General features: G+C 44.1%; 1 protein-coding gene across 1 annotated transcript in view; it reads left to right on the top strand.

Annotated features, from left to right (window-relative positions):
- Window positions 1-26874, top strand: part of ADGRB1 (adhesion G protein-coupled receptor B1) — a 466033-nt gene that overhangs the window by 366770 nt on the left and 72389 nt on the right. The window contains exons 20-24 of the mRNA XM_085604813.1: window positions 7140-7242; window positions 8509-8659; window positions 14789-14858; window positions 23528-23594; window positions 25655-25740. Of these exons, the coding sequence (XP_085460939.1) occupies window positions 7140-7242; window positions 8509-8659; window positions 14789-14858; window positions 23528-23594; window positions 25655-25740 (477 nt within the window). The remainder of the gene's footprint in view (window positions 1-7139; window positions 7243-8508; window positions 8660-14788; window positions 14859-23527; window positions 23595-25654; window positions 25741-26874) is intronic.

The raw sequence follows: 26874 nt of genomic DNA, 5'->3' as shown, positions 1-26874 counted from the left end.
AGTACCGGGTTAAGTAATGGTTTTTGGACTCATTGAAGTTGGCTTAGATGGAACCTGTAGTGGACCAGGTCTGTAGATTGAAGCTTTAGATAAAGGGATGCCTTCTCCCTCACATGTATAGCTCTTGTTAGTGAGACTCCAGTATGGTGTACAGGGCCAATGACGTTGGCTGTGACTGAGACAGCCCTCCATTGATTCTGATTTGAGGCTTTAGACAAAGTGACATCCTTTTGCTTTTCATGTATGGTTCCTCCTCGTATGACTGTGTTACGGTTCTTGGGCCTCCAGAATTTGGCATTGGTGAGTTAACTTGCTGTGCTTTCCAGGGGGTCATTGACTGGTTCTGAGTGGTATGACCTTCTTCTGCAAGAAGCTCCCTTATGCTGCCCAGTGTTATCAGGTTGATGTTCCACTGTGGGAGACGTACACATGTTGCACTACTGCAAAGGTCTATCAAATGAAGCCGGGTAGAGTATCTCATTGTGTCTCACTCTTCATTCTTGATCATGCCATTTCTCTATGGCCTTAAAGATGCTTTATGACCTTTAAGATGTCCTCCGAGGAACCCTTCACTTGGCCATCCTCATTATTCTTGCCTCAGCTACTCTGCAGATGTCTGTTCTCCTTACATCATGCCATTTTGCAAGGGTTTAGCCTAATTGAGCCCCTACGCTGGAGGCTCTTTCTTGTGAAGACACCAACAGCACGAATGGAAAGCACCACCTTATCTACAGCTTAATTCGCCAATTTATATACATAAGGCCACATAAAGGTAGCGGAGGTCAAGGGTGAAACACCTGAGATGAGTAGCAGGATCACTGGGATGGGCCAGGCACCCAATTGAATGTGGGGGTGGGGCAGAGTGACCTGAGAACAGAATGGCGGCTGAGCCATGAAGCCCACCATTTGTGTTGGGAGATATGCAGTGACCTACATTGTTCTGCCTTAATTACAAAGGTTGAGAGATTTTCTGTGTCCTGGGTCTAACCGGTAGCGTGTTTTGAGCATGGATTTTTAGCGCAGTGGCGAACAAGTGGCACATAACCTGGATGTTCAGTAGATGGAATCGGGTGGGAGTCATAGTGGAACTGATGAAGGTCCATGTCTCATGCTGGAGTTAAATTACACCCTGAGATTCCTTGTGGAGTAAGAGAGGGAGAGCGGGTCAGGGAGTGAGTTAAACGGATGTTGTAAATGCTGGGCCTCTTATACGCTAGGACATGAACGCAAAGGGAACCACTGGACACAGATAGAGTAAGATGAGTTTGGTCTTCAACAGAGAACAAGTGCACCTACATTACACAAAGGAAAATGCAGGTGTCTCACAGGCTTTAGTTTTAGAGAAAGCATGTCTGTTTCAGTTAGAAGCAATCCTTTACTTCTTTTTGATATGATAAGTAGACCCCATTTATTTGGAATTTCAACCCAGAGCCAGTTGTTTAGCATTGTAACAGCCTATGAAGTTTTACGAGTGGCCCCCTTGTATATGCTGCTTGTTTACAACTTCTAAGGCAATCGCTGATGGTTTTATAGTGGTGGTAGCCCAGCGAAATGCCCTTTTTCAAAGGAACAAAAAGCCAATGATGGCATGAGTTAATGCGCCTGCCCGCTATTCAGTTCCTCGCAGAGCAGCCCATTGTTCTAGTCTAGCTTGCCCTGATGCAGGTTCGAGTTCTGCTGCTGCCGCCACGCGTAGGCAAGAACGCAGTATCCCTTAGAAGCGTATCCAGCAAGCAGGAGGTTGCAGTTGGAGAAAGTTAATAGGAACAGGAGGGGTGGCTGAACCATACTCTTACCACCTGCAATAAAGAGCCATTCAAATTAACGGATTGCCTCAGTTATTCTCATAATCTTGACACAAAGCGTTTTGCAAGGACGGGTAACTCTCGCGGAGTGATTGAGTGTAAGCAGGTCGGCGATTCATAAGACTAAGTGAAGAAGTCAGGAGAGACTAATTGGATTCTGTAACCGGCAGCGCTGAATTGATACCAGCCTCTTTACCTCCATGGCGTGTGAAAATGCACCTGAGACAGACTGCGCCTGTTTATTGGTATATCCTCGGCTTTGCTTCTCGATGAAGGCTTCCCACTCACGTCCCCATGGATTCATTGACATGCGCACAGTACCTCTTGGTAGTATTAATTAAAAGTAATTATTTATATAGCATATACCAAAAAGTGCATAATCACGTAGGGCCAGATGTATTAAGGTTCCCGTTTGCATTTCATAAATAGTGACTCCGATGGAATTGCTATTTAAGAAGTGTAAAGGGATATGTACAAAATTTGCGATTCCCTAATAGCGATTGCAACAGGTTAGGTATCGCTCTTTGGGAATCACAAATTGGAAATGCCATGGGCGAAAAAGGAAATAGTTTGCATTTCCTAATAGGAAATCTCAATTTAGAAAATTCAAACCCAAAGGTGCCTCTGTGCTTAAGGCACGCCTGGACACCCCCCAAATTTCCAAGCGCACATATGTGCGCTTCATGTCACAATACAAAAATGCATTTTTAATGTATTTTTTTTATTTTGTGCATGGTTACCATCAACTTGAAGTCGATGGTAATTGCATTTCCTAAATGCCCAATTCGCATTTAGGAAATGCTTTGTACATGAGCTTTAGGAATCGCAAATAGGTAATCCCTATTTGTGATTCCTAAAATCCAATTCACGATTTCTACTCTGTGGAAATCATAAATTGCAACCAGTTTTGGTCCTTTGTACATCTGAAAAGGCCATTTAGCATTTCTTAATGGACCGAAATAGCAATTCGGCCCGTTAAGAAATCCTAAATGGGTTCGTACATCTGGACCATGTGGCGTGGACTAGAGGTAATATGTTCTCACTAGAATGGTACGTGTATTATGGACTCCAGGGAAGGCTCATTAAGTCCCTCCGTGACATGAACCTGTCGCTTGTAGGGTACGCATGTCACCTAATAGGACCCCTCCATTGATTACAGCTTGTTCTCTTGACATATATGTACATCCTCAGGTATATTCTGTAACTATGTATGTGAATCTCATATCCCCGTTGTTATCGGCTCCTCCAAGGATGCCCTCCCCATGTCCACCAATGTAAGGGATTTGATCAATACTTTTCGCTCACGTGTAGCCACAACTGCACTTGGAGGAGAAATGTTCTGCCAAGAAGAATAGCTCAGCGACAGAATTCAACTACAAAATCGTGCTGACAGCTCTGCAGCGTCCTAGAGAGAGATGTCCTGACTCTGGAAGAAAGCTTGTCAGATGAGATACCAAACAGTGACAAGTTGCATGTTCCCCAATGCCCCATTAGAAGGCAGGCTTTGGCATTCACCTAAACCAGTGGTTAATCGCACGGCTGTCTAGGCGTGCAAAGTGAGTTACTCAACCAAGTGCGCGCCTGCCGACCTGTAATATTCGAGTAAACACAGGCCTAAAAAAGTAGGGGTGTGCCAAATTTGGTTCATTTGCAGTTTCACAACTACACAAATTTACTGCAAATTACACATAATTATAAGAAATGCAAATCCGCCATTTTGTGCTATATTTTAGTGCCTAGTGCATCCTTGTGTCAATTTGTGAAGCGAGGATGCATTTAAACCGCACTGTGAACAACCGCCGCTCTTCTTCTGTTATTGTGCATTCGCAGTAAGTTTTGCCACACTTTTTTACCACAAATGGCACCATTCGAGGTAAATATTTAGAGCAAATAGCACCTAATTACATGAAGTGGCATATTGGCGTGATTTCGGGGGTTTCGTGTAAGTAGCATAATGTGAAATTCCCGAAATTAGGCAAATTATCCCATTGTAATTTAAATTTTGCCCAAAACACCTACTAAAAAGTCTGTCCTTGCCTGGCTTTGCTCAGGGGATCCTGAACAAAAGCTTGACTTCCATCTTCTGGTCTTCAAATGCCAACACATGCCTCGCTCTTCCAAATCAAACACATGAAAACTGTGTTTGATCTCTTGCCAGGCATAGAGTGCATAGTCTAAAGGGTCTTGTGCGTGCTATGGAAAATGAAAACCAACCCAGTGTTTGATCCATACATTCAATCTTCTATGTCTCTTCGATAAATGAGCAATCTCCTCTTCACCAGGTGTCCAATGGTGTTTTACACACGCGGTCATTGTGGTGTCACAGTAGTCTTTCTTTTAGGGGATGATCTTCTGTTTTACTTTTCACACCATCAGTTTTCATGCTCTATCCATTCATCTCCCCCTCTTTGTGCTCCACGCTTTCTTTTCTCTGATTTGATCCTTGCTGTGTTTTTTCAGCAACCTTTCTCCTGATCTCCTTTTGCAAATGCATATTTTATGTGTTGTATTTTGATTGACTTAGCAAAAGCTACTAACCCTTCAATTTCCATCCAGTATTTACCCACTTACACCTGCAGGTGGATGCCTGCTTGATTGCTCCACATGGACACCTCAACTGTAGTGCAACAGGGCCATGATGGCTAGCATTCTGCCCAAGCGCAGAGAACATATGCTGCAGTCCATCCCACATTCCACCCCATGAGTTACCCTTGTTTGTCTTCAGCTTGTATCTTATTTAATTATAATTCAAGGCCACCCTCTTTTATGGTCTGCATGTCATAGAAAAAGAGCATGGGATCAGAACTCTGCATCAAAACTCAAGTAATCTTTAGAAAAGTAAACACACTCACTTAATTTCCACTATGATAGCACTACAAGAATATCTCCATGGAGGCAATGAGCATTTTCTTTTACACTGCAGTGAAATAATAATGTTAATGTCCATACTGAGGTGCATTCTGGGAAGAGGGCACTGTGCAAGAAAGGAAAGGGGGCGTTCCAGCAAAAGCATGTGAAACTGACCATGAAGCTGCATGAGGAAACCTTACCGTGTTAAAGCGCTTAAAATTGAATTTTTATTGGGTTCACTTAAAACTCCTCTAACTTTAATGTTAATTCATATTCACCTGCTTGCTATCGCATTTAACGTGTAAAAGGTAGAAAGTGCTTCAATGCTAACTGTGTCGATGAATTAAAAGTGCTGTTTGCTTAGTCTCCGTCCATTTGCATCTTTCACAAATGTAGGTTGTAGCTGAGCAGGGACAGCCCCGCACTTCTGTAGGGGAATAGTGGATCCCTCTGTAGGCAGTGGTTTTGATCACCCCAAAGGAGCTTCTGTAGGTTGATACTTAGTGCCTCCTGTGATAGATCTTTAGGTGAGGCTGGAACATTTATTTCCGGCTATTCCAATTCTCCCACTGTGGACAGCATACTTCGCTGGAGTGCGCTGCTCCCAGTGCAGGCTAATGTACATTAGCTAGTGGCATTAACCTTGGGAAGCGATATTCACTATTGACTCGCCCGCCTTTTTAGCCTTCGGCAATGAGGCGCTCCCATTAGCGCCTCGGTATGTAGGTTAAACTATAACCACCATGAGATGTGTCGTCCTGAGGCTTACTCGTCATCAGTTAGGTCGATGTAAGGATAATGGTGATAGTTGACTATTACCAGTTGCTGCTGTGTGACAGGACATGTTTTAGAATTTCATTATTCCCTCCACGTAGGCCCTTTGGGTGTTATCTTAATGCGTCACGTATGTGCTGTTGTTTCATTTGTTAAGGGACTTTGGTAATACTGACATTCATTTTGAGAAGACATTTCTGGCTATCAAGCCATTCTTTTCTTCCTTTGATCAAAATTCTGTAAAAGTTTGCGTTGACGCGCTCTCCCGTTGGTTTGCATTGATAGTATGCAGCAGTCACTTGATACTTGATATTGGAGTTCCCACAGCGGTGACCTATGTTCCCTTTTTGTGGGGTAGCAGAAAGCGGGACAGAGAGTGACAGGTGTGGGGCAGGCAAGCATGGAGGGTGCATGTGGAATGAACAAAGGACAAGCGCGAGCACACCGACAACCAAAGAGAGGCGTGGGGACATGGGGAGGGGTGAAGGAAACTGATACAAGGAGAGGTGGGGGAACTGACTCGCTGGATGGCTCGAGCAAAGCAGAACCAAAAGAGCAGAGTTGGAGGAAATACTTTTATAGAGAAACTGACAAGGGGAGAAGGGAGGTGGGTACCAGGGGCGTAGCTTCAGGGGGGTTGTTTGGGGTGGTACACCCCCCAAATAAAGGCATTCTTGGCCTGAGAGTTGGGTTTGGGCGCCCTGAGTCGGGTCTTCTATGCCTTTGTTGGTTTTTCTCTTTGTCTTTATTGACTAAAACGTTTCAACTTGTTAACTTTTTATCCAGAACTTGGACAGAGGCCCACCTAATGGATTTCAATACTAAACCTTTTCCTTGTGGGAACATTGCACCTCAAGCCGTGGGCATCTCATCCCTTCACCCTTCTGTATGCTGTTTTTTAGTTGGGAAATTTGCGATTCACACCCCCCGAATTTCACTGATCAAGCTACATCCCGGTACGGGACATATGCTTTAAAAAAAAGCTGACACACAGTGATGGAAGGTTTAGTGAAAATTGACAAGCCATGGTAAATAATGAAGCTAAGGAAATGAAACCTGGGTACTAACTTTGAGAGAAGTTGCATTAAAAACTGCAGTTAAGAGGTCTTCAAGGTGCAGAGTGGTTCCTCTGTTTGTAGAGAAGCCTAGATATTTTCTCATCACAGTCTGTTGGAATTTGAAGAACTTTGGAGGCAGCCATGATAGTATTTATTAAATACATGGTGTGTGTATGAGTAGACGAACATTAGACCCATATGGGAAGCTTCAAATATTCCACAATGAAACAGCCAAAATCTGACATGACGCATCAAACCATCCTTTGCCCGATTCTCCGCTAAACGAGACCTCAACTGCTTGCTTTAACTGGAAGCCCATAGAGGAGGGGTAAGAACCGATTGCCTTATCATGTCTGTTGTACAAGCTGTTTACCATATGGTGGTATGAACCAGCCTCTTGGTGGCTTGTTTTCTGTCCTCCGGCAGCCTAGCTTGGCGACAGTGGCTCAATGCTCCATGGGATTTTGCTGTATCTCTCCTGTCCTGGCTGCAGAGGCTGCAGTCTCATTAATATTCATATTCCCAGACTCAATCACTTCTCACCTGCCTGTAGCTTCATCACAGAATATCACCGCGCCCATCTAAAAACCCATTTAATACCCAAGAGCCTCATTTTGATTATTTTTCTCTCTCTGCCTCTCTCCGCTTATAGGTACATTCGCTCAGAACGCTCAGTCATTTTAATCAACTTCTGCCTGTCCATTATCTCCTCCAATGCATTAATTCTGATTGGGCAGACCCAGACGAGGAATAAGGTGAGAAATTTATTGATGTCTAATGTTCTACTTAAGCACACATGTCTCCTCTCTGTGATTCTCTCTTCGCCCTCCATCTCCTTTCTCATTTCCTCCTCTCTCTTCTACCTTCTGGCTCCTGCCAGACTTTAATTCAGTGCTCCGCCATTAATAATGCTGATATATGTTACGAAGAGAAGTTAGCCATTTTGTTCGGCTACGAGCCCTGAGGAAGCCTGTACAGAAGGTAAAGAGTCTTTGAGGCTGTGAATAGAGAAGCAAGCATTGAAAGCTGAAATGAGGCCAGTCTCAGCTACCTACAGTGCAGACCTCTGTCCTAGCAGGGTTTTCTTTTATCACATTTAGGCAGCATCCTATTAATCTTGCTTTGGAGGATGCTGTAGCGCTGGCAGAGCAGGAATGTATGTAGGTGCACAGGCTCATTTCCTGGCTCTTGGATATTAAACCTGATTTGCAGCAAGGTAATTGGTAGGTCAATACAATATTAGGAAGCTAGCCACCAATAGAGGGCACAATATTGGCTCTATAAATACATCAAACATAATCCACATATATGGAGAGTGGGCGGCAAGAGGGTGATGGCCAAGACGGGGAAACTCCTAGCCCCGGTCCTGACCAGTTAGATCTCTGAGCAGCCTGAAGACACTATGGACTACATACACCATAACAGAAAAAGCTATAAAGGAAAGCAAAAAGCCCAAACATCACTCCTGCAATATTTGGGTTTTTCTTTTTGCTCCAAAAGACAATGCACTAGGAAAGCTAGAGAGTTGATGCTCCCTTATTGTAGCAGATAATGTTTTAGAACTTCATCTATTGAGTAGATCATAGATCAGGGTTACTTAGGGTGGGTGGCTTCACAAGAGGCCACTGGCAGAACAGCCTTTCTGAAAGGGTGGGAAAATCACAGACAGTACTGAGCGTGAAGTAACTAAGTAGATTTGATTTAGGGATTTAGAATTTACTCAACCTTCATGTTGTTGAGTAAGTGTAGGATGAAACACCCAAGAAGATAGTATATTCAAGTTTAGGGATAAAAATTGGCACATTGTGGGCACCTGGATTCCCTTCTCTGATGTGAAAATTGGTCACACAATGATGTCATTGGTCATGTAAAAACCTACCCTAAAAGAAAAGGTATGTTATGTTCTGTATCCAGTCTCAGTGAGAGAATTCTAGCATGTCATGCTGTTTCATCTGTATGTGGAAGAGGTAAGTCCACAGTCTTATCACCCGTCACCTGATTTGCCCATTGACTTCTTGCAGGTGATATGTACGCTTGTGGCTGCGTTCCTGCATTTCTTCTTCCTTTCCTCATTCTGTTGGGTGCTGACGGAAGCGTGGCAGTCCTACATGGCTGTGACGGGGAGGCTTCGAAACCGCATCATCCGAAAGCGGTTTCTGTGCCTAGGATGGGGTGAGTCTGCAAAGCTTTGGTGTCGTTGAAAAACTATTGGAAGCAAGAATGGTAGGCACTAAGTAAGAAATGAAAGGGTGGTCAGAGCATATTTTAGTAGTAAAAAGAAGAGAATCCGGCTGCATTGTTGGGAAAAAACTGGCAGTGATTGTTGTTGAGTCTCGCAGAGGTTGTATTGCGGGAAGAGAGGTTGAAAGTCTTGTGTAGTGGGTGGTTGATTACACCATTACGAGGGACATGTGCTGATGCCCCTCTGAACCAAGATGACACTAACATATACAATAAAGACTGATGAAGATGACAAACTGCACAAGAGAGCAAATGCTGTTACCCCGAAATTCCCCGAATTTAAAATTCCAAATTACACTTGAGTAATTTTTTATTGAATGAGTATCACATGTGCTTGATCCTACAATTGAGGCAGAACTGTGTTGGTGGCATGGGGAATACACACAACGTCATAGGGGCTCAAATGGGACATGGTGCTGTAATGGAAAACTGTGACCGCGTGGACTGACCACCCAGCTAGTGAATGCACTTTTGAATGTATGGGCCTAAGTCCTACTGTCATTACATTTGACACATTTATCTTTGCTGATATTAAAGCCCCTGTGTAGCAGATATGCTCAGACCGCTCTTGGCGGACAGTAAGTTCAGCACCTACACATGGCCTCATACTTTCGGTGGAACTGGTACAGCAGTTACTAGCCCCATTGGAATTATGAGATCCGTTGAAAAAACACCGATCTCTTTAGATTCAGCCGGAGATCACAGCTGCTGAAAACAGCCGAAATTACTATGTGAAAGTCCATGGGAAATAGAAAAATTATAGGAGGACTTGGCCATAGAATAACTGGATTTTGCCAGTTATTCCTCATTTCTTAGTGGAACCTCATCTAGCACCTTGTAATGGGCCAGATTTTCCTATTGGTAAATCTGGGAGTGGGTAAAATCTGGCCCATTTACTAGGATACTCGTAATGAAGGCCTCAGACCTCCCTAATGCGGACCTTCCACATGTCCAGTTAGGTGGTCACATCAATCAATCAAGTGTCTTGTAGAGAACGCCTACTCACCCCTAAGGGTGTCAGGTTGCGGGCAGGGGACTGCTGATCCATCGAGGGCACTGTGGTTCAGTCGAAGAGCCAGGTTTTAAGGTCCCTCCTGAATTGAGGCAGTGACGGTGACTGCCTGAGGTTGAGAGGCAGTGTATTCCAGGTCTTTACTGCGAGGTAGGAGACGGATCTCCCATACGCCCTACCACGCCCCCCCAAACCACCTCCCTGGCCGTGGTCTTTTGTATACGTAGGACGGTGGCCAGGGCCAGGATGGTGGCCAGGTCCAGTTGGGCAGAGCTGGGGGTCTCTGGTGGGTGCGTGGAATATGAGGCGGTGGTTGATGTACGCAGGTCCCACGTTGTGTAGGGCTTTGTAGGCATGTGTGAGGAGCTTGAAGGTGATTCTTATGTAGACTATGAGTCAGTGGAGGCCTCTCAGGTGGCCAGTGCTGTGTCTGCGGCGGGGGATATTGAGGATGAGTCTGGTCACGTCGCACCTTGTTTCCAGTTCCAAGCATAGAGTCCATATTCTTTGCAATCTGTTCCAGTTGGCTGTGATTTCTTATAGAGTCTCAATTATTATAGAGCATTGTGAAGTGCTGGGCATATGGCTGTATCTGACTCATTAACTCACCGGTGATTGCCTCCTGAGGAAGACATGTGGATGCAATCCTTGGCTGGGTGTGTTTCTGAGATATTCTTGAGGATTTTTTAAACTCTTTCCCTCTGGAGTTCTTGTGCTTCCACAGACATTGTACAAATAGATTTTCTGGGAGGGCTTTGATGGTCACATGTCAGTGTGCTATGCAACTCGTGCCGTATAGTATCCCGGATATTTGTGCCTTGATGCAGGATAATCGTCTCGCCATGATGCTTTTGAATCTCCTGACTGTCAGCAAACATCCTGGGTCAGGTACTGCCTGACCACCAGTTACTGTAACACCTGATCCATCCTCTTGCTTGGGCAAGGTGCCTAGAGGTCTGTAGTGGACTTGTAAGGACTAGGTGCAGGATCCAAAAAGAAGACTTTGATCTCTAGCTCACTCTGCTACTGGGGCAGGCATTTACATTAATGCTTGCAAGCGCCTGCATGGTAGATCCACTGTCCCCCTGCACATGGCCTGCGATTGTCCTCCAGGTATGCCCTTAACTAAGCGAGTGAATAGGGAAAGGCTAGTGACCTCAATGCCATCTGTGAGCAGTTTTGCCCAAACTTCCGTCCTTATATTTTTCTGTATCTTACTTTGAGCTGAAGTAACTTGCTGACGCTGGAGGTTGGCATTGTCACCATATCTGCTGGGAACCCTGGAGAAAAGATTTGCAGGTCACACGGAGTCGGGTAGGCTTGTCGACTCTTAGAAACAGACGGTGGAATGGCAATGCCCATACCTTATTTCTGTCCACAACTGCTGTGGCGCTGAAGAGCAATTCATATGGGTATGTGCCCATACCTTATTTCTGTCAGCGACTGGGGTGCCGCAGAAGAGCAGTTTTTATGGGTATGCGACTGTGTTCCAGCAGGGTTGTCTGAAATTCCACTTCAATCACAATTATGTTAATTATGGGCATTTAGTAATTCCCTTTGATTACAAACAACACTTTTCCAACTCCAAATGCATATGTGGCCACTCCCACGCCAGTGGTGTGGTCTGTGTTAATTCATAGCTTGCTTGCACTTTAAGACCGGTTCCTCCATTCCCTCTGGGATAGGTTCACAGTTAGTGGGTACCACTGGAAGCCTTCTGCTGAGGTATTCTCAGGGCCACTGGAATTATGACGCCGGGGAGGGCCATCTTATGCAGCGGGGTTGAGTAAATTATGCGGCAAGAAAAGGCAAATTATGCGGCATAATGCAGCACATTTTATCATAGTATTACTTCATTATTTTGACATTTTTACACTTGACAGCACTGCCTGGGCTTTGGGTGCACCCCATTAGCACCAGTTTAACTCCCAAATATAGAAATAAGCAACAGAAAGATGACCATGCAACCTCCGCAAAGGGTCTTCCACTGCGTGGCAACATGTGTTGCTGCACTTGTAACTTTTAAACCGTTTGAGGTAGAATCAATTATTTTTTTGTTAAAATCTGCAGTTTAAGCAGCAAATCAATTACTATGTGAAAACCTCTGTGACCTCACAATCTCATATTTCCAGTAGCTCTGGGTATTCTCCAATCTCCATTATATTGAGAATACGGCTCTCTATGGCTCCATGTAGCCTCTTTGAGTTGCAGAGAAATTAAAAGTCTAAACCTGGAGACCTTGCATGGAGTTGCCTCGGCAGTCTGTGTGGGAAACATGGCATGCTGACCTGCTCTAGAGCCACTGTCCTTTACTGCTCTTAAATTCCATGTTTTTCTGTAATGCAAGGCAAACTTTTCCATATAGATTTACTTTTAAAATATCCATTAGAAGGATAGATTTACATGAATCCTCCCAAGACAGGTGCTTACACCCAAAATTGATATTTCTGTAATCGCGTCTGGTCATTTTCATGCAGTGCGGTATACGAAAAGCCTCCCAGACTGTCACAATGCACAACCTTTCAGCTTGAAAATTATCATTTGATTTGTTTGAAGATATTTTCTGTTACAACAATGTTTCTTGAGAAGACCTAACAGGAGATCTCATCCAAAACAGTATTTAGTACTGAATAAAATGGCTGACCTTATGGACCATGTGGTCCTCAGCCATTTTATAGGTGGTAGCCACATTCTGACTTTTAGCCACTGAGGCTTGAAGTTGGTGGCCAGAGGACAAATCCTCTTAAGCAGTTATGAGATTTGTGCGTCTTCTGCACCGATCACACCTGCTCGCGGCTGAAGCCGGGAACCTGTCACTTTCAATACCAGGAGCTATCTCGGAGAAGAGGAGACAGGGCAAAAGCCTGTCGTCGTTTGTCCCTGTAAAGCCCAACCGGCTTTCTTCGAACTGACAGAGAAGCTTTGTAACAGAAATTTACCGGAATACAGGAAACCTATTCTTCCTAGAAAAATTGGAACTGTGATCCATTAAAAAATGGCAACACAGTGTCTTAGATCTTTATAAATAGTCTTGGAATATTACTTCCTGGAAGATAACAAGCATGTTGTAGCATTTTATCGAATTTTCTATATTGATCGACAAAAAATAAAAAACAAGACTCGTCAAGGTACATAGATGTGGAGTTAAGAATTGTAAATCTATCCAGATCTCCCTTTATTTACGCTGATGATATAGCAGTATTCTGAATTCAAAATCTTTTTAGGTCGATATAAAAAATCAATATATTGATATCTAACCATCAGATGAAATGGTCAACGCACGTTGATCATACAATATTATGGCAGGACAATATCTATGCCTGATGATAGATACTGCACTCAAAGACAAGCCTTTGAGCGGGAGAGGGGCTCTGCTTAAGTGAAGGAAGGGACGTGCTGGAGTCCGGAGGTAGAGAAGCGAATTCTGCACAGAAAGGGTGGAGAGGGCATGGATGGGATACTCTTTGAAAGCAATATTAGAGTCAAACTGCATAGAGAATCTGCTAGAAAAAGAGTCACCTGATTACAGAGTAGGTTTTGTATTACTGAAATACTGGCAAGGGAGATGAGCTGGGAGCTTCTTGTCTGTTGTCGGTTTTGTGTTTAGGAATATGTGTCATATGTAAAATCAAAATAGCCGATGAATGCACTGCTTAGTACTGTCCCTGTTGCATATCCCGACCTGACTCCGGCAATCATGTCCTGCTCCCCGCCAACCAAATTGGCATTTAGACATTACCACACCACAGAGAGTCCCAAGCAAAAGTCACTGAAAGCAAAGGCCAGGTATGTGATCCTCCATCAAACATCAGCAACTTGTGTGTTGATGTGTTGACTCAGATGCCTGCGCAGCCTTTTTTCCTTGGACAGTCGATTAGTATCTCATTATTGCATGCTCTGAAAAGGCTTCGTATTACACCCTCACACGTGGATAGCGACTCTGCATGCTTTATAGAAGGATTTGCCTTTTAACACTAAACCCTATACAAAAGAGACAACATGTTAGGTCGTCACACTGAGGGAACTTTGATTCATCCTTTTAGGATACAGCTCAGCAAGTTGACTTTGGTTAGATGTTTACAAGTCACCTGGCCCTTTATAAAAAAAAGTCTATTCTTTTTGTTCTGTGTGAGTCATCTGACATGCCCAGCATCTTGGTCTCTCCTCTTTACAAAGAGAGCAGCCTGTTGTCTCAATTCACCATGTAAGAGAGTTGAAGAAGGGGCTCATATGCCTGCATTCAGCCATCAACAACAACTGCCCTGCCCCAATAAAAACATACCATACCAGCAGGGACCCACAAACCTGCTCTGTGATCTTCCTTGCTGACAATTTGCAGGTGAACCTGGAAAACGCTAGTGGCCTGGAGTTTTTCCCTCAGTAGTGAGTTTCAGTGCACAGGTAGTATTGGAGCAAGTGTTGCTGTGAGTGTTTTTGTAGAGATGATGAAGTGATATCAGATCTCAAGTCTTCATCATCATCAGCAGAGCCCACATTGCAATATTTAATACTTTGTAGGCTGAGCAAAAGATCAGTACAGTTTTCAGGTCAAACAGATTGCAACATCCATGTGTTTTTGAACCACCCTTTCCAGTCACATATTACAGCTACCTTTGGTGCTACTTTTGGTGTCAGTGGTGTTGGCAGGATTTGTGGAGGCTTTGACTTGCAGTCCTGTCCACCTCTCAACAGTGGTCAGATGGCATGAGTGGTAGAAGGAATGGCTAGGATTCCTCCAGGGTCTTTCCATATTACAAGCATGGGAAGTGGAACATACAAGTTTATGTTTTATCCTTCATTGTTCACACACACAAATGTAGCGAACACCTCCACAAGGCACCCTTTGGCAGTCCTAGCTGAGCATCCAAGGTCTCCTGAGAAGGTTGACGTTCATCGATAATATTGTAGAGAATGGATGGCACACATAAGCTCACATTCTGTAGGGAGAGTCATAGAGAGACACTGCAGAGTGGGACCACGCAGAGTGATAACAAGTGTAAGTAAAGGATATGAAATAATCACTTCTCTCCTTTTATTTTCTCTTTCAGGCCTTCCAGCTCTGGTGGTCGCCATATCTGTGGGGTTTACCAAGGCCAAGGGCTACGGAACACCCAATTAGTAAGTGTCACATATTTTCCTCCATAGTATGTATGTATGCGGCATTTGTATAGCGCAGACCTACCCGAAAGGCAATGGATGGGTTTACCCAGCGGGTTCTAGATTGTAGGTAAATTATAGAAAAAAAATACACAAGCTAAGCGAGTGGACTTTTACAAATGTGTGAAGTGATGACTTGTGACTGTCAGTCCCTTTCGCACAGAAGCTGAGATTGCAAGAATTTGCCAGACTCACCTCACTCATGTTTACATGCAGTGACAGTTTAGGCGAATGTGCTTGCCACGCACGGAGCTGGTTTTTTCCTTACTGCCTTCTCTGACTTCCTTCCTTTCTTCCTTTTTCTTCCTTTCTTCCTTCATTCCTTCCGTTCTTTCTTTCTCTCTTTCTTTCTCTTGTTCTTCATTTCATTTTCTTACTTTTTAAATTGTTTTGTTTCTTTATTTTTTGCTTTCCTCTTCCAATCTTTCTTCATTCTCTTACTCTGGTTACCTTTCTTCATCCTTTCCCTATTGATTTATTTTGCTTGTGTGGTTTTTGTTGATTCACGCCCCCTGTTTCTACCATCTTTTACTCCAGTAAACTTGTGAGCAGCACAAAAGTAGTGTACGTGCGAACATAAAGAGAAATGGTAGAGAAGCTTTCTTGCTCGGTTACGCACATGCACACACTCATGCACATTTGTGTGCACATATGCACACATAGACACATTTGTCTTCCAAGGCAACCAATTGTTGCAAAGTGGCAACTCTTAGTGCAAATGCACATGGTGTGATGAGTCATTCCTTCATTTGGTGGACATGCCTTGACTCAGGTCTGCCCAGGCCCCTGTCAGTTGTGAGGCTGGATACGAAGCCTCGACGCTTCGACCTCCCTAAGAGAGATCGCGTTGCATGTCTGCTGTCATCTTAAACATACTACATCAGTATCACCTAGGCTAAAATTTAAGAGGCAAGGCAAAATGCAAAGTCTGTCACGAAATGGCCAAGTCCTCCTCTTGGTACGTGGATATATAAATGAAGGAAGGGGCTAGAACTACACACTAAGACCAGACTATTAGTAGGCGAGCAGCAACAGCTCAAGTGAAGGAAAGGAAGTGCTGGAGTTCAGGAGTAGAGAAGCTAATTCTGCACAAAAAGGGTGGAGAGGGCATGGAACAGATACTCTTTGAAAGTGATATTGGAGTTAGACTGCACAGAGAATCTGCTAGAAAAAAGGGCAGATGACTACAGAGTTGGTTTTGTAATATTGAAATACTGGTATGGGAGATGAGCTGGGAGCTTCTTGTCTGTCGTCGTTTTTTGTGTTTAGCAGTACGCGTCATATGTAAAATCAAAATAGCCGATAAATGCACTGCATAGTACTATTCCTGACATATGTCCAGACCCGCCCCTGCCAATCATGTCCTGGTTTTTGTAATTCAAACTTTATCGAACAACTCCTATACCCCAAACCCACACACGCAACTGTTCTGTGTCCACCACCCAAGATCCGGATGCTACCATCCATTAGAACATTGGAATGTTGGAAGCTCCATTGAAAACAATGGAGTGCTCCGGGCTTCTAATGGCTGGTATAAGCCCGGAGCTCCAACATTCAAATGTTTCTTTGTTCACAGATCTGGCTGTGAACAAAGGCTTCAGGGAGCCTGAGGGGATTTCAATCCCCTCGCGCTCCCTGAAGGCTTTGTTTAATTTGTTAGAACATTCTGCCCTTTAGTGGCAGAATGTTCTAATAGCCTTCTAGCCCTTCTAGCAGGGCTATACCGGCTATTAAAGTCCCGCTGCTTTGTTAAAGGCCCTCGCCTTCGGCTCGGGCTTTTAACGATGCAGCGGGCCTTTAATAGCCGGTATAGCCGGCTATAAGGCTATAATAAAACATTTGCTATGCAATATGCTCCTTGGGTCTAGAACTGCGCTGTAAGCTTTTCCTACCACGAAATGACTACAAATAATACATGTGGAGGTTGTAGATGTGGGCTGTGTGTTCCAGATGGGATTTAACTGTAAATGTACCTAACCGATGCACCCTTCTCCGATATCTGAAGTCACATGTCCTGCATCCTGTGCTTTTAGAATGTAGCCATACGAGGCACTCTCCCAGGTCAGAACGAGAGGGAAAGCGTGACGTGGCACTGCACAGAACATCTTATAGAAATACATATATAGCGAGCACCATCTTTGATTTTTCTCATTGAAGTTCACTATGATGCGCACTTCCCATCACAACTCCTAAAGAGACCTGTATCTTTCCGACTCACAAGATCTACCCGTAACAGGTTCTGGTGGGGCGTGGGGGGTTCCATATTCTTCCCGGAAATGTAGAATTCCCACCGATGTAAATTAGCAAATGTCCCGTTTTGACACCCTTGCAGGCGGGGCTTCGTCTTGAAACTCCGTGATGACATCCCTTTCACCACGAAAAGCAAGGAAATCTCACCCTGTTTAGGGGGCTTGTCCACCATACTCATAATGACCCCCTTAGTGCTTACATTGAAATCCTCAGTGTTGTAAATGCCCACTTAGAAGAATGAATGTATGCAATAAGGGCGAACAAAGGAAGTTGAATGATCCTCAAATCCCACAAAGAATCCTTCCAGACACCCTTGTTTTTAGCAGTTAAATCTGATCGCATGTTCACCTCTCAATATTGGATTGGTTCTTGATTTCATTTTTGCTTTTCGTTTACCAATTGTGCCCAGACCATCAGTGTAGCACCAGACCCCGCTTGCGTCCAGTAGACGGGCCGCACACCAGTGTAGCTGGGTCTCACTGTCTGTGCGTTCTCAGGTTCCCTGCAGTGCTGCCTTAACTCATGCGCACGTTGAGCAGTTGCCTGGGGGGGCCACAAGCAGAGGGGCCCCAAGCACACCAGAATTTAACACTAATTTTCCGTTAAACATTTTTATTCCTGTGATTGGTTGTGTAGGCATGGCCCAGTGCACTGCCTTGCCCGGGGACCTATAATACTGTCAAGATGGCCCTGGTTCCCTGGCAGACTGCATTGTCCTTTTATCATCATGGAAGGGGGAGGGGGGGTCTGGCTTGCACTGCACCAGAACCAAGTGGACCGTGCGTTCCTTCCGAGCCCCTCCTTCAGCGTTCTAGGCCTTGTTGGTATTCCATGCACGAGCTGGACGCCGGATGTCTTCTTGGCCTAGCGGATCCTTGGCTCGCCGCCCGCCCTGTAGGAGCGGCTGCCTAGAATGCTGCAGGAGCATTTGTTATCCTCGACTGCAGCAGCTTAAACTTCACCGGTTCCTTTGGAAAATGCTAGTACAGTCATGACTTGCATTTTCAAAACAGGCAAAACCGAGTACCTTACAGCAGGCAAGGTACGCCATGCAACATTCGGTGCACCTGTTGTCTTCACCGTTGACCCCACATGGTGTGCAATTATTCTTTTTTGTTCTCAGGACTATTTCTTGTCACTCACAAATTGTTTTAAACTATTTTACGTTTTCTTTTCCTCACCTATTCTGCATAATTGCTCCATGCACTGTCTACCCTCTCCCTAAACAGATATTTAAAAAATGACCCATAAGTCACTACCATTCGTTCTCATGCTCTGACCTTTAATCCTAAGAGTACACTTCCTAAGACACTGCGTACCTCGTGTATTTTGTTTTTAAGTGAATGTCCTCTTTGCCCGCCCCCCCAAAATCCTCCTCCACCCTCTACATTGTATAAACAGTACTGAAGCATCTACTTACGGATCTTGTAGTGTGCAGTAATCCCACATGTTCCTGCTCCCACTATCTTCAATCTTTCTTTTATTTCGCCTGTATTGATCACCAGTATTTTGCCTGTACAGATCACTAGTGTTTGCCTGTACATATCACTAATATTTTGCCTGTACAGATCACTAGTGTTTTGCCTGTATAGATCACTAGTATTTTCCCTGTACAGATCACTAGTGTTTGCCTGTATAGATACTAGTATTTTCCCTGTTCAGATCACTAGTATTTTGCCGGTACTGATCACCCGTATTTTGCCTGTATAGATCACTAGTATTTTGCCTTTATAGATCACTATTAACTTGCCTGTACAGATCACTAATATTTCATATTAGCTTTTCAAATAGTCCAGCGTTTGTATGTTTTTATTTGTATCTCGATTGCAAGGTGAGGTGGGGTTAATGCCTTGGAAAAGAGCATAGAACTTCTCTTTTGTGTAAGCTAGAAGTTTAGATCAACGCAGGTCAGTCAGTATTGGCAGTGATTTGTGTGGTAGTCAGTGTTAAGAAAGTGTCTGCTCCTAGCTGACTCCCCTATCGTGAATGCCTCAGTCGCAGCAAAACATTGGCACACATTGGCATCTTTTTAGGGCTATTTAACTGAAAGACCAAGGATTTACGCAAGGAGCGTAGAATGGTTTGAGGGCTTGCTGCAATGCTCTTCTCCTTGAGTAAAAAAGGCTCTTCCTGGACTTCCAAAGTGGTGTCCCTTGCAGAAGAGGGGCAGGAAGTCAAAGAATGCTCCACTCCCAGGAAGTGCCGTACCGTAACCACCAGGGACTACTGTTTAGGGTACAGTCTAGAGCCGCGTTCAGCCACTCCTCTCACACAAGGCATGTTCAATTCCATGCCTGCTGCTTTGGCGATGGCCAAGGTGTTCCCCGCGGTAAACATCGTTTACAACGAATGCGATACAACGCATTCCATTACAACACGGTCATTACAACAACCACATTGTTACATCGCATAGCATTACAATGACTTGTTGTAGGGCTCAGAAGATGTTGGATTTAAAATCCAACACCTTCCCTGCTCTTGCACAGACTGGAGTAAATTATACTATTCCAAACTCTAGCCTCCCTTCACCAAGTCGTTGTAGCAACTTGCGTTGTAATGGTATGCGATTTAAGAACGCAGTCATTGTAATAACCTTGTTGTAATGGCATGCGTTGTAAACACGTGCGTTGTAACGTGGCCTATTCGTTCCCCGCTGTTGGGTACAGAACTGGTTGCATCCACTCGCTCTGGGGTTTCATCAGTTTACCAGAGAATTTTGGACACCACTATAGTCCCTCCCAGAGTTGGCATGGGCCCAACGGCACATTTAATTTTGTAATGGGCAATAGAGAGAGCATTTGCACATGATTCAGAGACGTACCTTTAAGCGCTGAGCGATCAATCCCCCTTTGACACTGAATTGCACCAGGCTCTAGTATATTGCAAGTGTACCATGTGCAATGTTCATCATGGGACCCAGTCTTGTCAATCAAAGATGGGTCATGATTCCATGGTTCCATATTGAGTGAGAGCGATACTCTCAACACAGCTCAAGGTTGCATTTTTTTGTTGGACCCATATTTAAAAAGCTGGTTTTCTGCAAACTGTTCACTTAGGAACAGTCTCTTCATCAGCCCCTGTAATGCTGAAGTTGAACATCAATGTATATCCTACGTCTTCGAAACTAGTGTCAGATCATTACCCAACCGCTGACGTAAGTCATCGTTAACTCAATGGTCATGATGAGTATTTATGGACTGTGGATGCCCTCAAGAGTCTGGGAGTTGCAATTCCGTATCAGTATGTGGTGGTTCGGTATTATGTGGTGCAGTGTGGTGTGGCATAGTTGACCTTATGTGTTAAATTATGTGGCCGTTCGCCCTTGTAGGCCTTGAAGAGGGTTGTGTGTGAGGCATCCACGCTCAATTTAGATGTTGTGGTAACTGAACAACAGAATAATGAGCGAGCAGTGTCATTTAATTAAAAAAAATGAAGACAATCAAAATTACTAACATTTTATGGAGTGAATTAAAATTAACAAAACCGATTAAACATTGGACATTTATAGTATTATGAATGGTTTAAGCTTGGCATGGTTAGGAGCATTATTAGTGTTAGAGATAATTATTTAATTTCTTCAAAAAGGTATTGCCTCGTTGTTCTGCTCTTGGTTATTATCACATAATTCCCCTCTCGGGTGCTGTGCCACGGCACTCAACTGCACGGTGAGCCCTTGGCCTTCTGCAGCCGTTAACGCAGCAGAGATGACGGCCTTGACACGTGGCAGCTGATTGGCCAGACGAGGTCGAAGTCACGTCGACCTGCTTAGCAGCGCGTGCAGGGTGTATTTAAAGAGAGACATTTCCAAGCCCAAGGACATTCTTCAAAGTCGCTAGAAATGACTGGACGCACTCGGAGGATAATATTTAGACCCGTGCCTCGCACCGGGGGCTGCGAGCGCCTGACTTTGAGTAATGGCTTTCTTCATGCCACGCACTGCCACCGTGTCAAACCTTTCCGCTTGTTCACTTCACAAATTACTAAGCAGACTTTATTTAGGTGGGGGAGAGCGAGCCGCATTAATCTTAATATGAGCGCTCCAAACAGCCCTGGGAGCTTCAATGCATTGATCAGCTGTCTGGCGCGAAAACTGGCGCTAGTTTGATGCCGCACGAGACCAGCCACCTTATTGGTTGGATGCTCCAGGGAAAACCCATTGGGTAATTAAATTCCATTGAAGTAGATAAAAAAGTGAAGTCTACAACTAAGTGATGGATGAAATGCTTGAATTAATTTCAGCCACTGGTAATTATTCGGAGCAGCATCCCAGTCCGTCATTATTTTGCACAGCTTGGTCACCTCAGTTTGGCCAAGGCCATATGGAAATCTGTCTCAACCTTGGGCCAATAGGAAAAGTCCAGCCCGAACTACCAGGCCAGGTCCTCCTTGAAACGGAACACAAGCACCCACAAGTTTTGCCCTTATGGTGGGCTCTTCGGTCGAGTGTGGCTTGGTTCCAGTGGCACAGTGTACACTCCCATCCCACTTAGGGCGTCGCACTGAAGTATACTAAAAGTGATGGATGGAATGCTTGAATTAGTCTCACCCGCTGATAAGTGCTCAGGCCACATCCCAATCCATTGGTATTTTTGCACACCAAGCCAAGTGAGCTTGGACCCAGCCATATCCAATTGGAACAGTCCAGCTTGAACTTCCAGGCCATGTGCTCCCTGAACTGGAACACGAGCAATCCAAAAACGATTTCGCCCTTAATAGGGCTCATCAGTCGATATAGTTTGGTTGCAAAGTGTGCACGGCACCAATTTCTGGGCACATCCGTCCCACTTAGGTTGTCGCACTGAGGTATACAAAAAAGTACTGAACTGTTGCTGTTGGAGCATGGTCAAGGTCTATTTGCATATGCTGGGTCCAGACGGAGGTGGCATGGTGTGCAAAATAACGATGGACTGGGATGCGGCCCGAGTAATTATCAGTGGCTGAGACTAATTCAAGCATTTTAGCCATCTCTTTTTTGTATACGAGTGTGACGCACTTACTAGGCTGGGAATTTCAAGATGTGGGTCCCGTGCACACTATGCCATTGGGTCCAAGCCATAACAACTGATGATCCCGAATAAGGGCAAAACCGGTCTTGGGTTGCTTATGTTCAATTTCAGGGAAGACCTCGCCTGGCAATTTGGCCTGGATTATTCCTATTGGAGCGAAGTCGAGACTGATTTGCATATGGCTAGGTCCAAACTGAGGTAGCATAGTGTGGAAGGTAACAATGGACAGGGTTGAGGCCCTGAATAATTACCAGTGGCTGAGAATAATTCAAGCATTCAATCCATCACTTTTATTGTAAACTCGAGTACTTATATACCTTTGTCAGGACCACAGGTCTGCACGTGCATCACCTGTGGTGGTACGCGCTTACCCTGTCCTTTTCAGTTTAAGGCCGGCTTTTGACAGAATTTTTTAACATTTTCAGAAGAGAGGTGCAAGGAGTTAAATTGGCCTGAATTGCATGATATAGTGAAATATATAATAGGGTGTGCCATAGTAATTAGTAGAGTTTCTGAGGTAAGTATATTCCAAGTTAGGTGTCGTTCCAGAATAGGAAGTTCTAAACCTATGGATTGTTGAGAGGTGAGGCAGGTCTAGCATAAGAAGTTATTCTTAGAAAGTATGTAAAATTAGCATACAATACGTTATGTGAGCAAAACCAGTAATACTACTAATAATGCCTGGGAGAGCCAGGGGGCCAAGATTTTAAAGGAGTAGGATCAAAGACAGAGTTGCGGGGGGCAGCCAAAGGCAAGGGGCCTGTTTTTAATTGTGATGCTTCAGTATAGTTTTGATTTTTCTGTACAAAGTCATTTGGATTTTTCAATAGAAAATTGAGTCACAAGGGTGACCCTGACAGTTATCCATATTGTGTGTGCATCAGATATGGTTGAAAATATGTCCTACGCCCCATTGTTTCTTATGCAGAAATTGTATTGTATGGCACACTTGGCAAAACTTAAATTGATTTACGGTGTAGAGTATGTAAGTTCTTTCACTCACTTGTTTACATTCTCTTGCACACCTACTCTTAGTAACAGATCTCCACACACACAAACTCAGTTGCTTACTACCCCTGCACTCACTCACTCATTCACTAACTGATGCATTCAAGATTATCTATAACTCATTTACTTGCTCCCTCATAAACTTATACAAACTTATACAATACTTTTATACACATATATGTACATAAATTCACTCTCATTCACTCCAGACACTCACTTGATCAATCACTGGTTCGTTGATCGACTCAGTCTCAATAATACCATGCATACCGAGTCCCTCACTCGCCTTCCCATCTCCCTCTCTCACTCATTGCATTCTGCCTCTGCAGTCAGTTGTTTAACATGCCTTCCCTCCTTGTCTTGCAGTTGCTGGCTGTCACTGGAAGGAGGCCTCCTCTATGCCTTTGTGGGACCGGCAGCGGCAGTGGTTCTGGTACTCTTCCTTTTTATCTTATTTCCAACACACCTTCCCTTCCCTTTCAATCCCTTTGCCATTTGCTTCCCTCTTCTACAACAGGCCTTCTCTCTCCATTCATATCTTTCTGATTCACTTTAATGGTACTTTTTTTTTTAGCATGCTGGATTTTGTTGCAGGCATACCAGGGCGGTGGAATCTCTGATTCCGGATAGTATTCCTGAACCAAAATCCGTCCATTAAGAGGTTTGTTCCCTTAATATGCAATAACAAGGTGGACACAAGAACGACTGGTCTTCACTGCTGGCTTTTCCCCTGCCTCGAAGGACAAATCTGCTACATGTTCTGCCTGCTTATGGCATGTGGAAGGTACCAGTGAGAGGATCACTAAGTAAGGGGTAGCAAGGTTCTGGAGGTCCATGGCTATCCAGGGCAGAGTTGGAGTAGTCTAAGATGATGGTTATTTGCTCCCCCTCTGGTGACCTGTGTTGGTACCACCCAGAATTAACGCTTCAGTGGGATACCACAACTCGTAATGAGGGCCTAAGTGTCAGACGTTCTGAAGAGAACTCCAGTTCATAGCTTCACTCGCTAAGTTGGGCTACTGACTTTACTCACTAAGCACCAGATGTACGACCATTACATTTTGGAAGTCGTAAATTGCGACGTTTCACGACTTGCAATTGGCAACCACAAAATGGAATGTACAACAGTGTCTCAGACACTGTTTGCGATTCCTAATGGGGTTGTAAAGACCTACCTCATTAACATTAACGAGGTAGGTCGCAATTTGCGACCCCTTAGGAATCTCACATATCACAGGGATGGTGGCCTGCTGGGGACAGCAGGACACCATGTCTGTATTTGCTTTTTTAAATAAAGCAGCTTTTATTTTCAAATGCAGCCCATTTTCTTTAAAGGAAAACGAAATGCGTTTAAAAAAAAGTGGTCCGTATATTTTTGCATATATTCACAGAGAGGAAGGGGCCCCCTGGAGATCCCTTCCGATTTGCGACTGACTCACCACCTACTTGAAGTGGGTGCATGGCAGTTTGGTTATGGATGTATCCTCTTGTATGTAATTAAAAAAAACAGTGGAACAATGTTGTCTGAAATATCATTCACCACTGAAACGTTTCTCAGCATAGATTTATCGATGGTACATGCCATAACTGATGTCAGTAGTTTCACATAGATGACTTGGAGTCCTCTACAGACAGTCATGCCTAACCTATCTCGGCCGCTGCATTGTCCACTACGAATACATTGATGAGAAACGTGTCTGTTCACCTCTTTCTTTAGAGGGCAGTCCTGCAATCAATGCGGGTAGTGATGTGATACTCGCATCGCCTATGTCTGGTCGCAGATGGGTAAACCACTCCATTCATCGTGGCATTAACAGCCATTCATAACCATTGCTTGTCGATCGCTTCAGATTCGTTTCCATGCTCATGCATTCATATAACAGCTGTGCCTGCTCCACTGAAGACAGCTAGGCCCATCTCTTTTCATGCACTCCACAGCTGCAGATGTGCCCTGGTCTCTCAGGAAGCCAGAGAATTTCACAGCAAGCCTGTATCTCTGAGATGGCAATAGGGCCGAGCAAGAGGGAGTCGCTTATCAGCTATGGAATACATTTACACAATATTGCTTGCATAGCCATGACATTTTGATCTATCAGGACTACAGTTATCGTTTTTCGAGTACTGGGCAAGTGATGCACGCCATGGAAAGCCACTAAAAACTTGGTACTCCTGAGTGCCCCTTAGTGAGTGATGTGGACATTGTGAAGGCCCCTTATGCCTCTGCACACTCACAGCCTGGTGTCAGTCAGTGATCAGCACATGCACAGTGAATTGGACCAGATTTGCCCCTGTTGCATTGTCAGGTGGAATTGTCCACTCTTGCTGAACAGAAGGGTGTGTTGAAGTTTAGGGCTGGTAATAGGTGCCCCCCCCCCCCTATTCTCTTGGTTGTCATTTATGTGTCTTTCCATTAAGTTCCCCAACTTCTCGTCCTCTGTACCGCATATTGAATCCACCCACTAAGCAATGCCTCCTGCTTCTTTCCATCAACAGGTGAACATGGTCATCGGCATTCTGGTGTTCAACAAGCTTGTGTCCAAAGATGGGATCACAGACAAAAAACTGAAGGAGCGGGCAGGGTATGAGATGTCTACATGTGATTTGCTGCAGAATGACAGGATTAAAAATGAGGCTGGGCATTTAAAAAACCCAGATACACGAGTCCTGATTATAAGTGAAAACGCTCACTTTACACAATAAGTCCTGATATGATATCTGGAAATATCTTACATGTATTTTAAATATGTAATATTTTATATACTATTGCATAACACAATAAAATACAATATAATATATGTAAATTATTAAATGTAGCCAATATAAAATATAACATACCATAATATAATTTAATACGTATAATAGAACCAAAACCCCCAGACGTGCACAAGAAGGCCTGACTCTGAATCTCTCAAAATCTTTGCACAAGATGTAGATTCTATGCATAAAAAAAGTCTTTCGTATCTAAAGACTGCACAACAGCAATATTGTGATGGGCCAACCGTTTTCAATACGTGCCTGTTTTGCCAGATTGCACAGCTCTGGATGTTGATTATGTCAAAGGTGGCTTTTTTTTGCATACTACTCTAGGCATCTATCCGGGTCACTAAATTAGTAATGAACTATACCTGCAACACATGTACACTGCATCTCCTTCCCTTTGCCATTACCCTAAAGGGCCATAGATGTAGAGCAGGGGAAATATGTGCTAAACCTTTTTTCAACTTTCAACAACTTTTGTGGTGAAGATGCAATACGTACATACCTCCTAAGACTTCCACAGTTAAAGCCTAAAGTGGAAAATCAAAGGCAGTTTGTTTTTTTCTCCAATATTTTTCTTTCTTCGAGATACACGTTGAGGATAAGGTAGTCCGCGAATGAAGGAGAGAGAATTCCTAGAAATCCTCACAAACTGGCTTCCTTCAATTAAAACAAGTATTTGCTCTCAATATGTATGTGGACATTTCTGAATGGATACCACCACCAGCCTATGTATTCTGCTTACCCACAGAAGATCCACAGACCGCACTTCCTGTGAGAATGAGCATTTATATAGCGCACCAACAATCTGAAATAGCAGACGTCATTATTATCTAGACCAGTGGTACTTAATGGGCTCTGAAGCAGTATAAAAATGTCCCCCACTCTATGAACAATTCCTTTCCTTGCTAGGACCCAGTTCATATATGTTCTAGAATCACCAATGGGAGAAGAGG

This window comes from Triturus cristatus, chromosome 5_1 (assembly GCF_964204655.1).
Source record: "Triturus cristatus chromosome 5_1, aTriCri1.1, whole genome shotgun sequence".
Lineage (NCBI taxonomy): Eukaryota > Metazoa > Chordata > Amphibia > Caudata > Salamandridae > Triturus > Triturus cristatus.
This window is presented reverse-complemented; position numbering and strand designations above follow the sequence as displayed.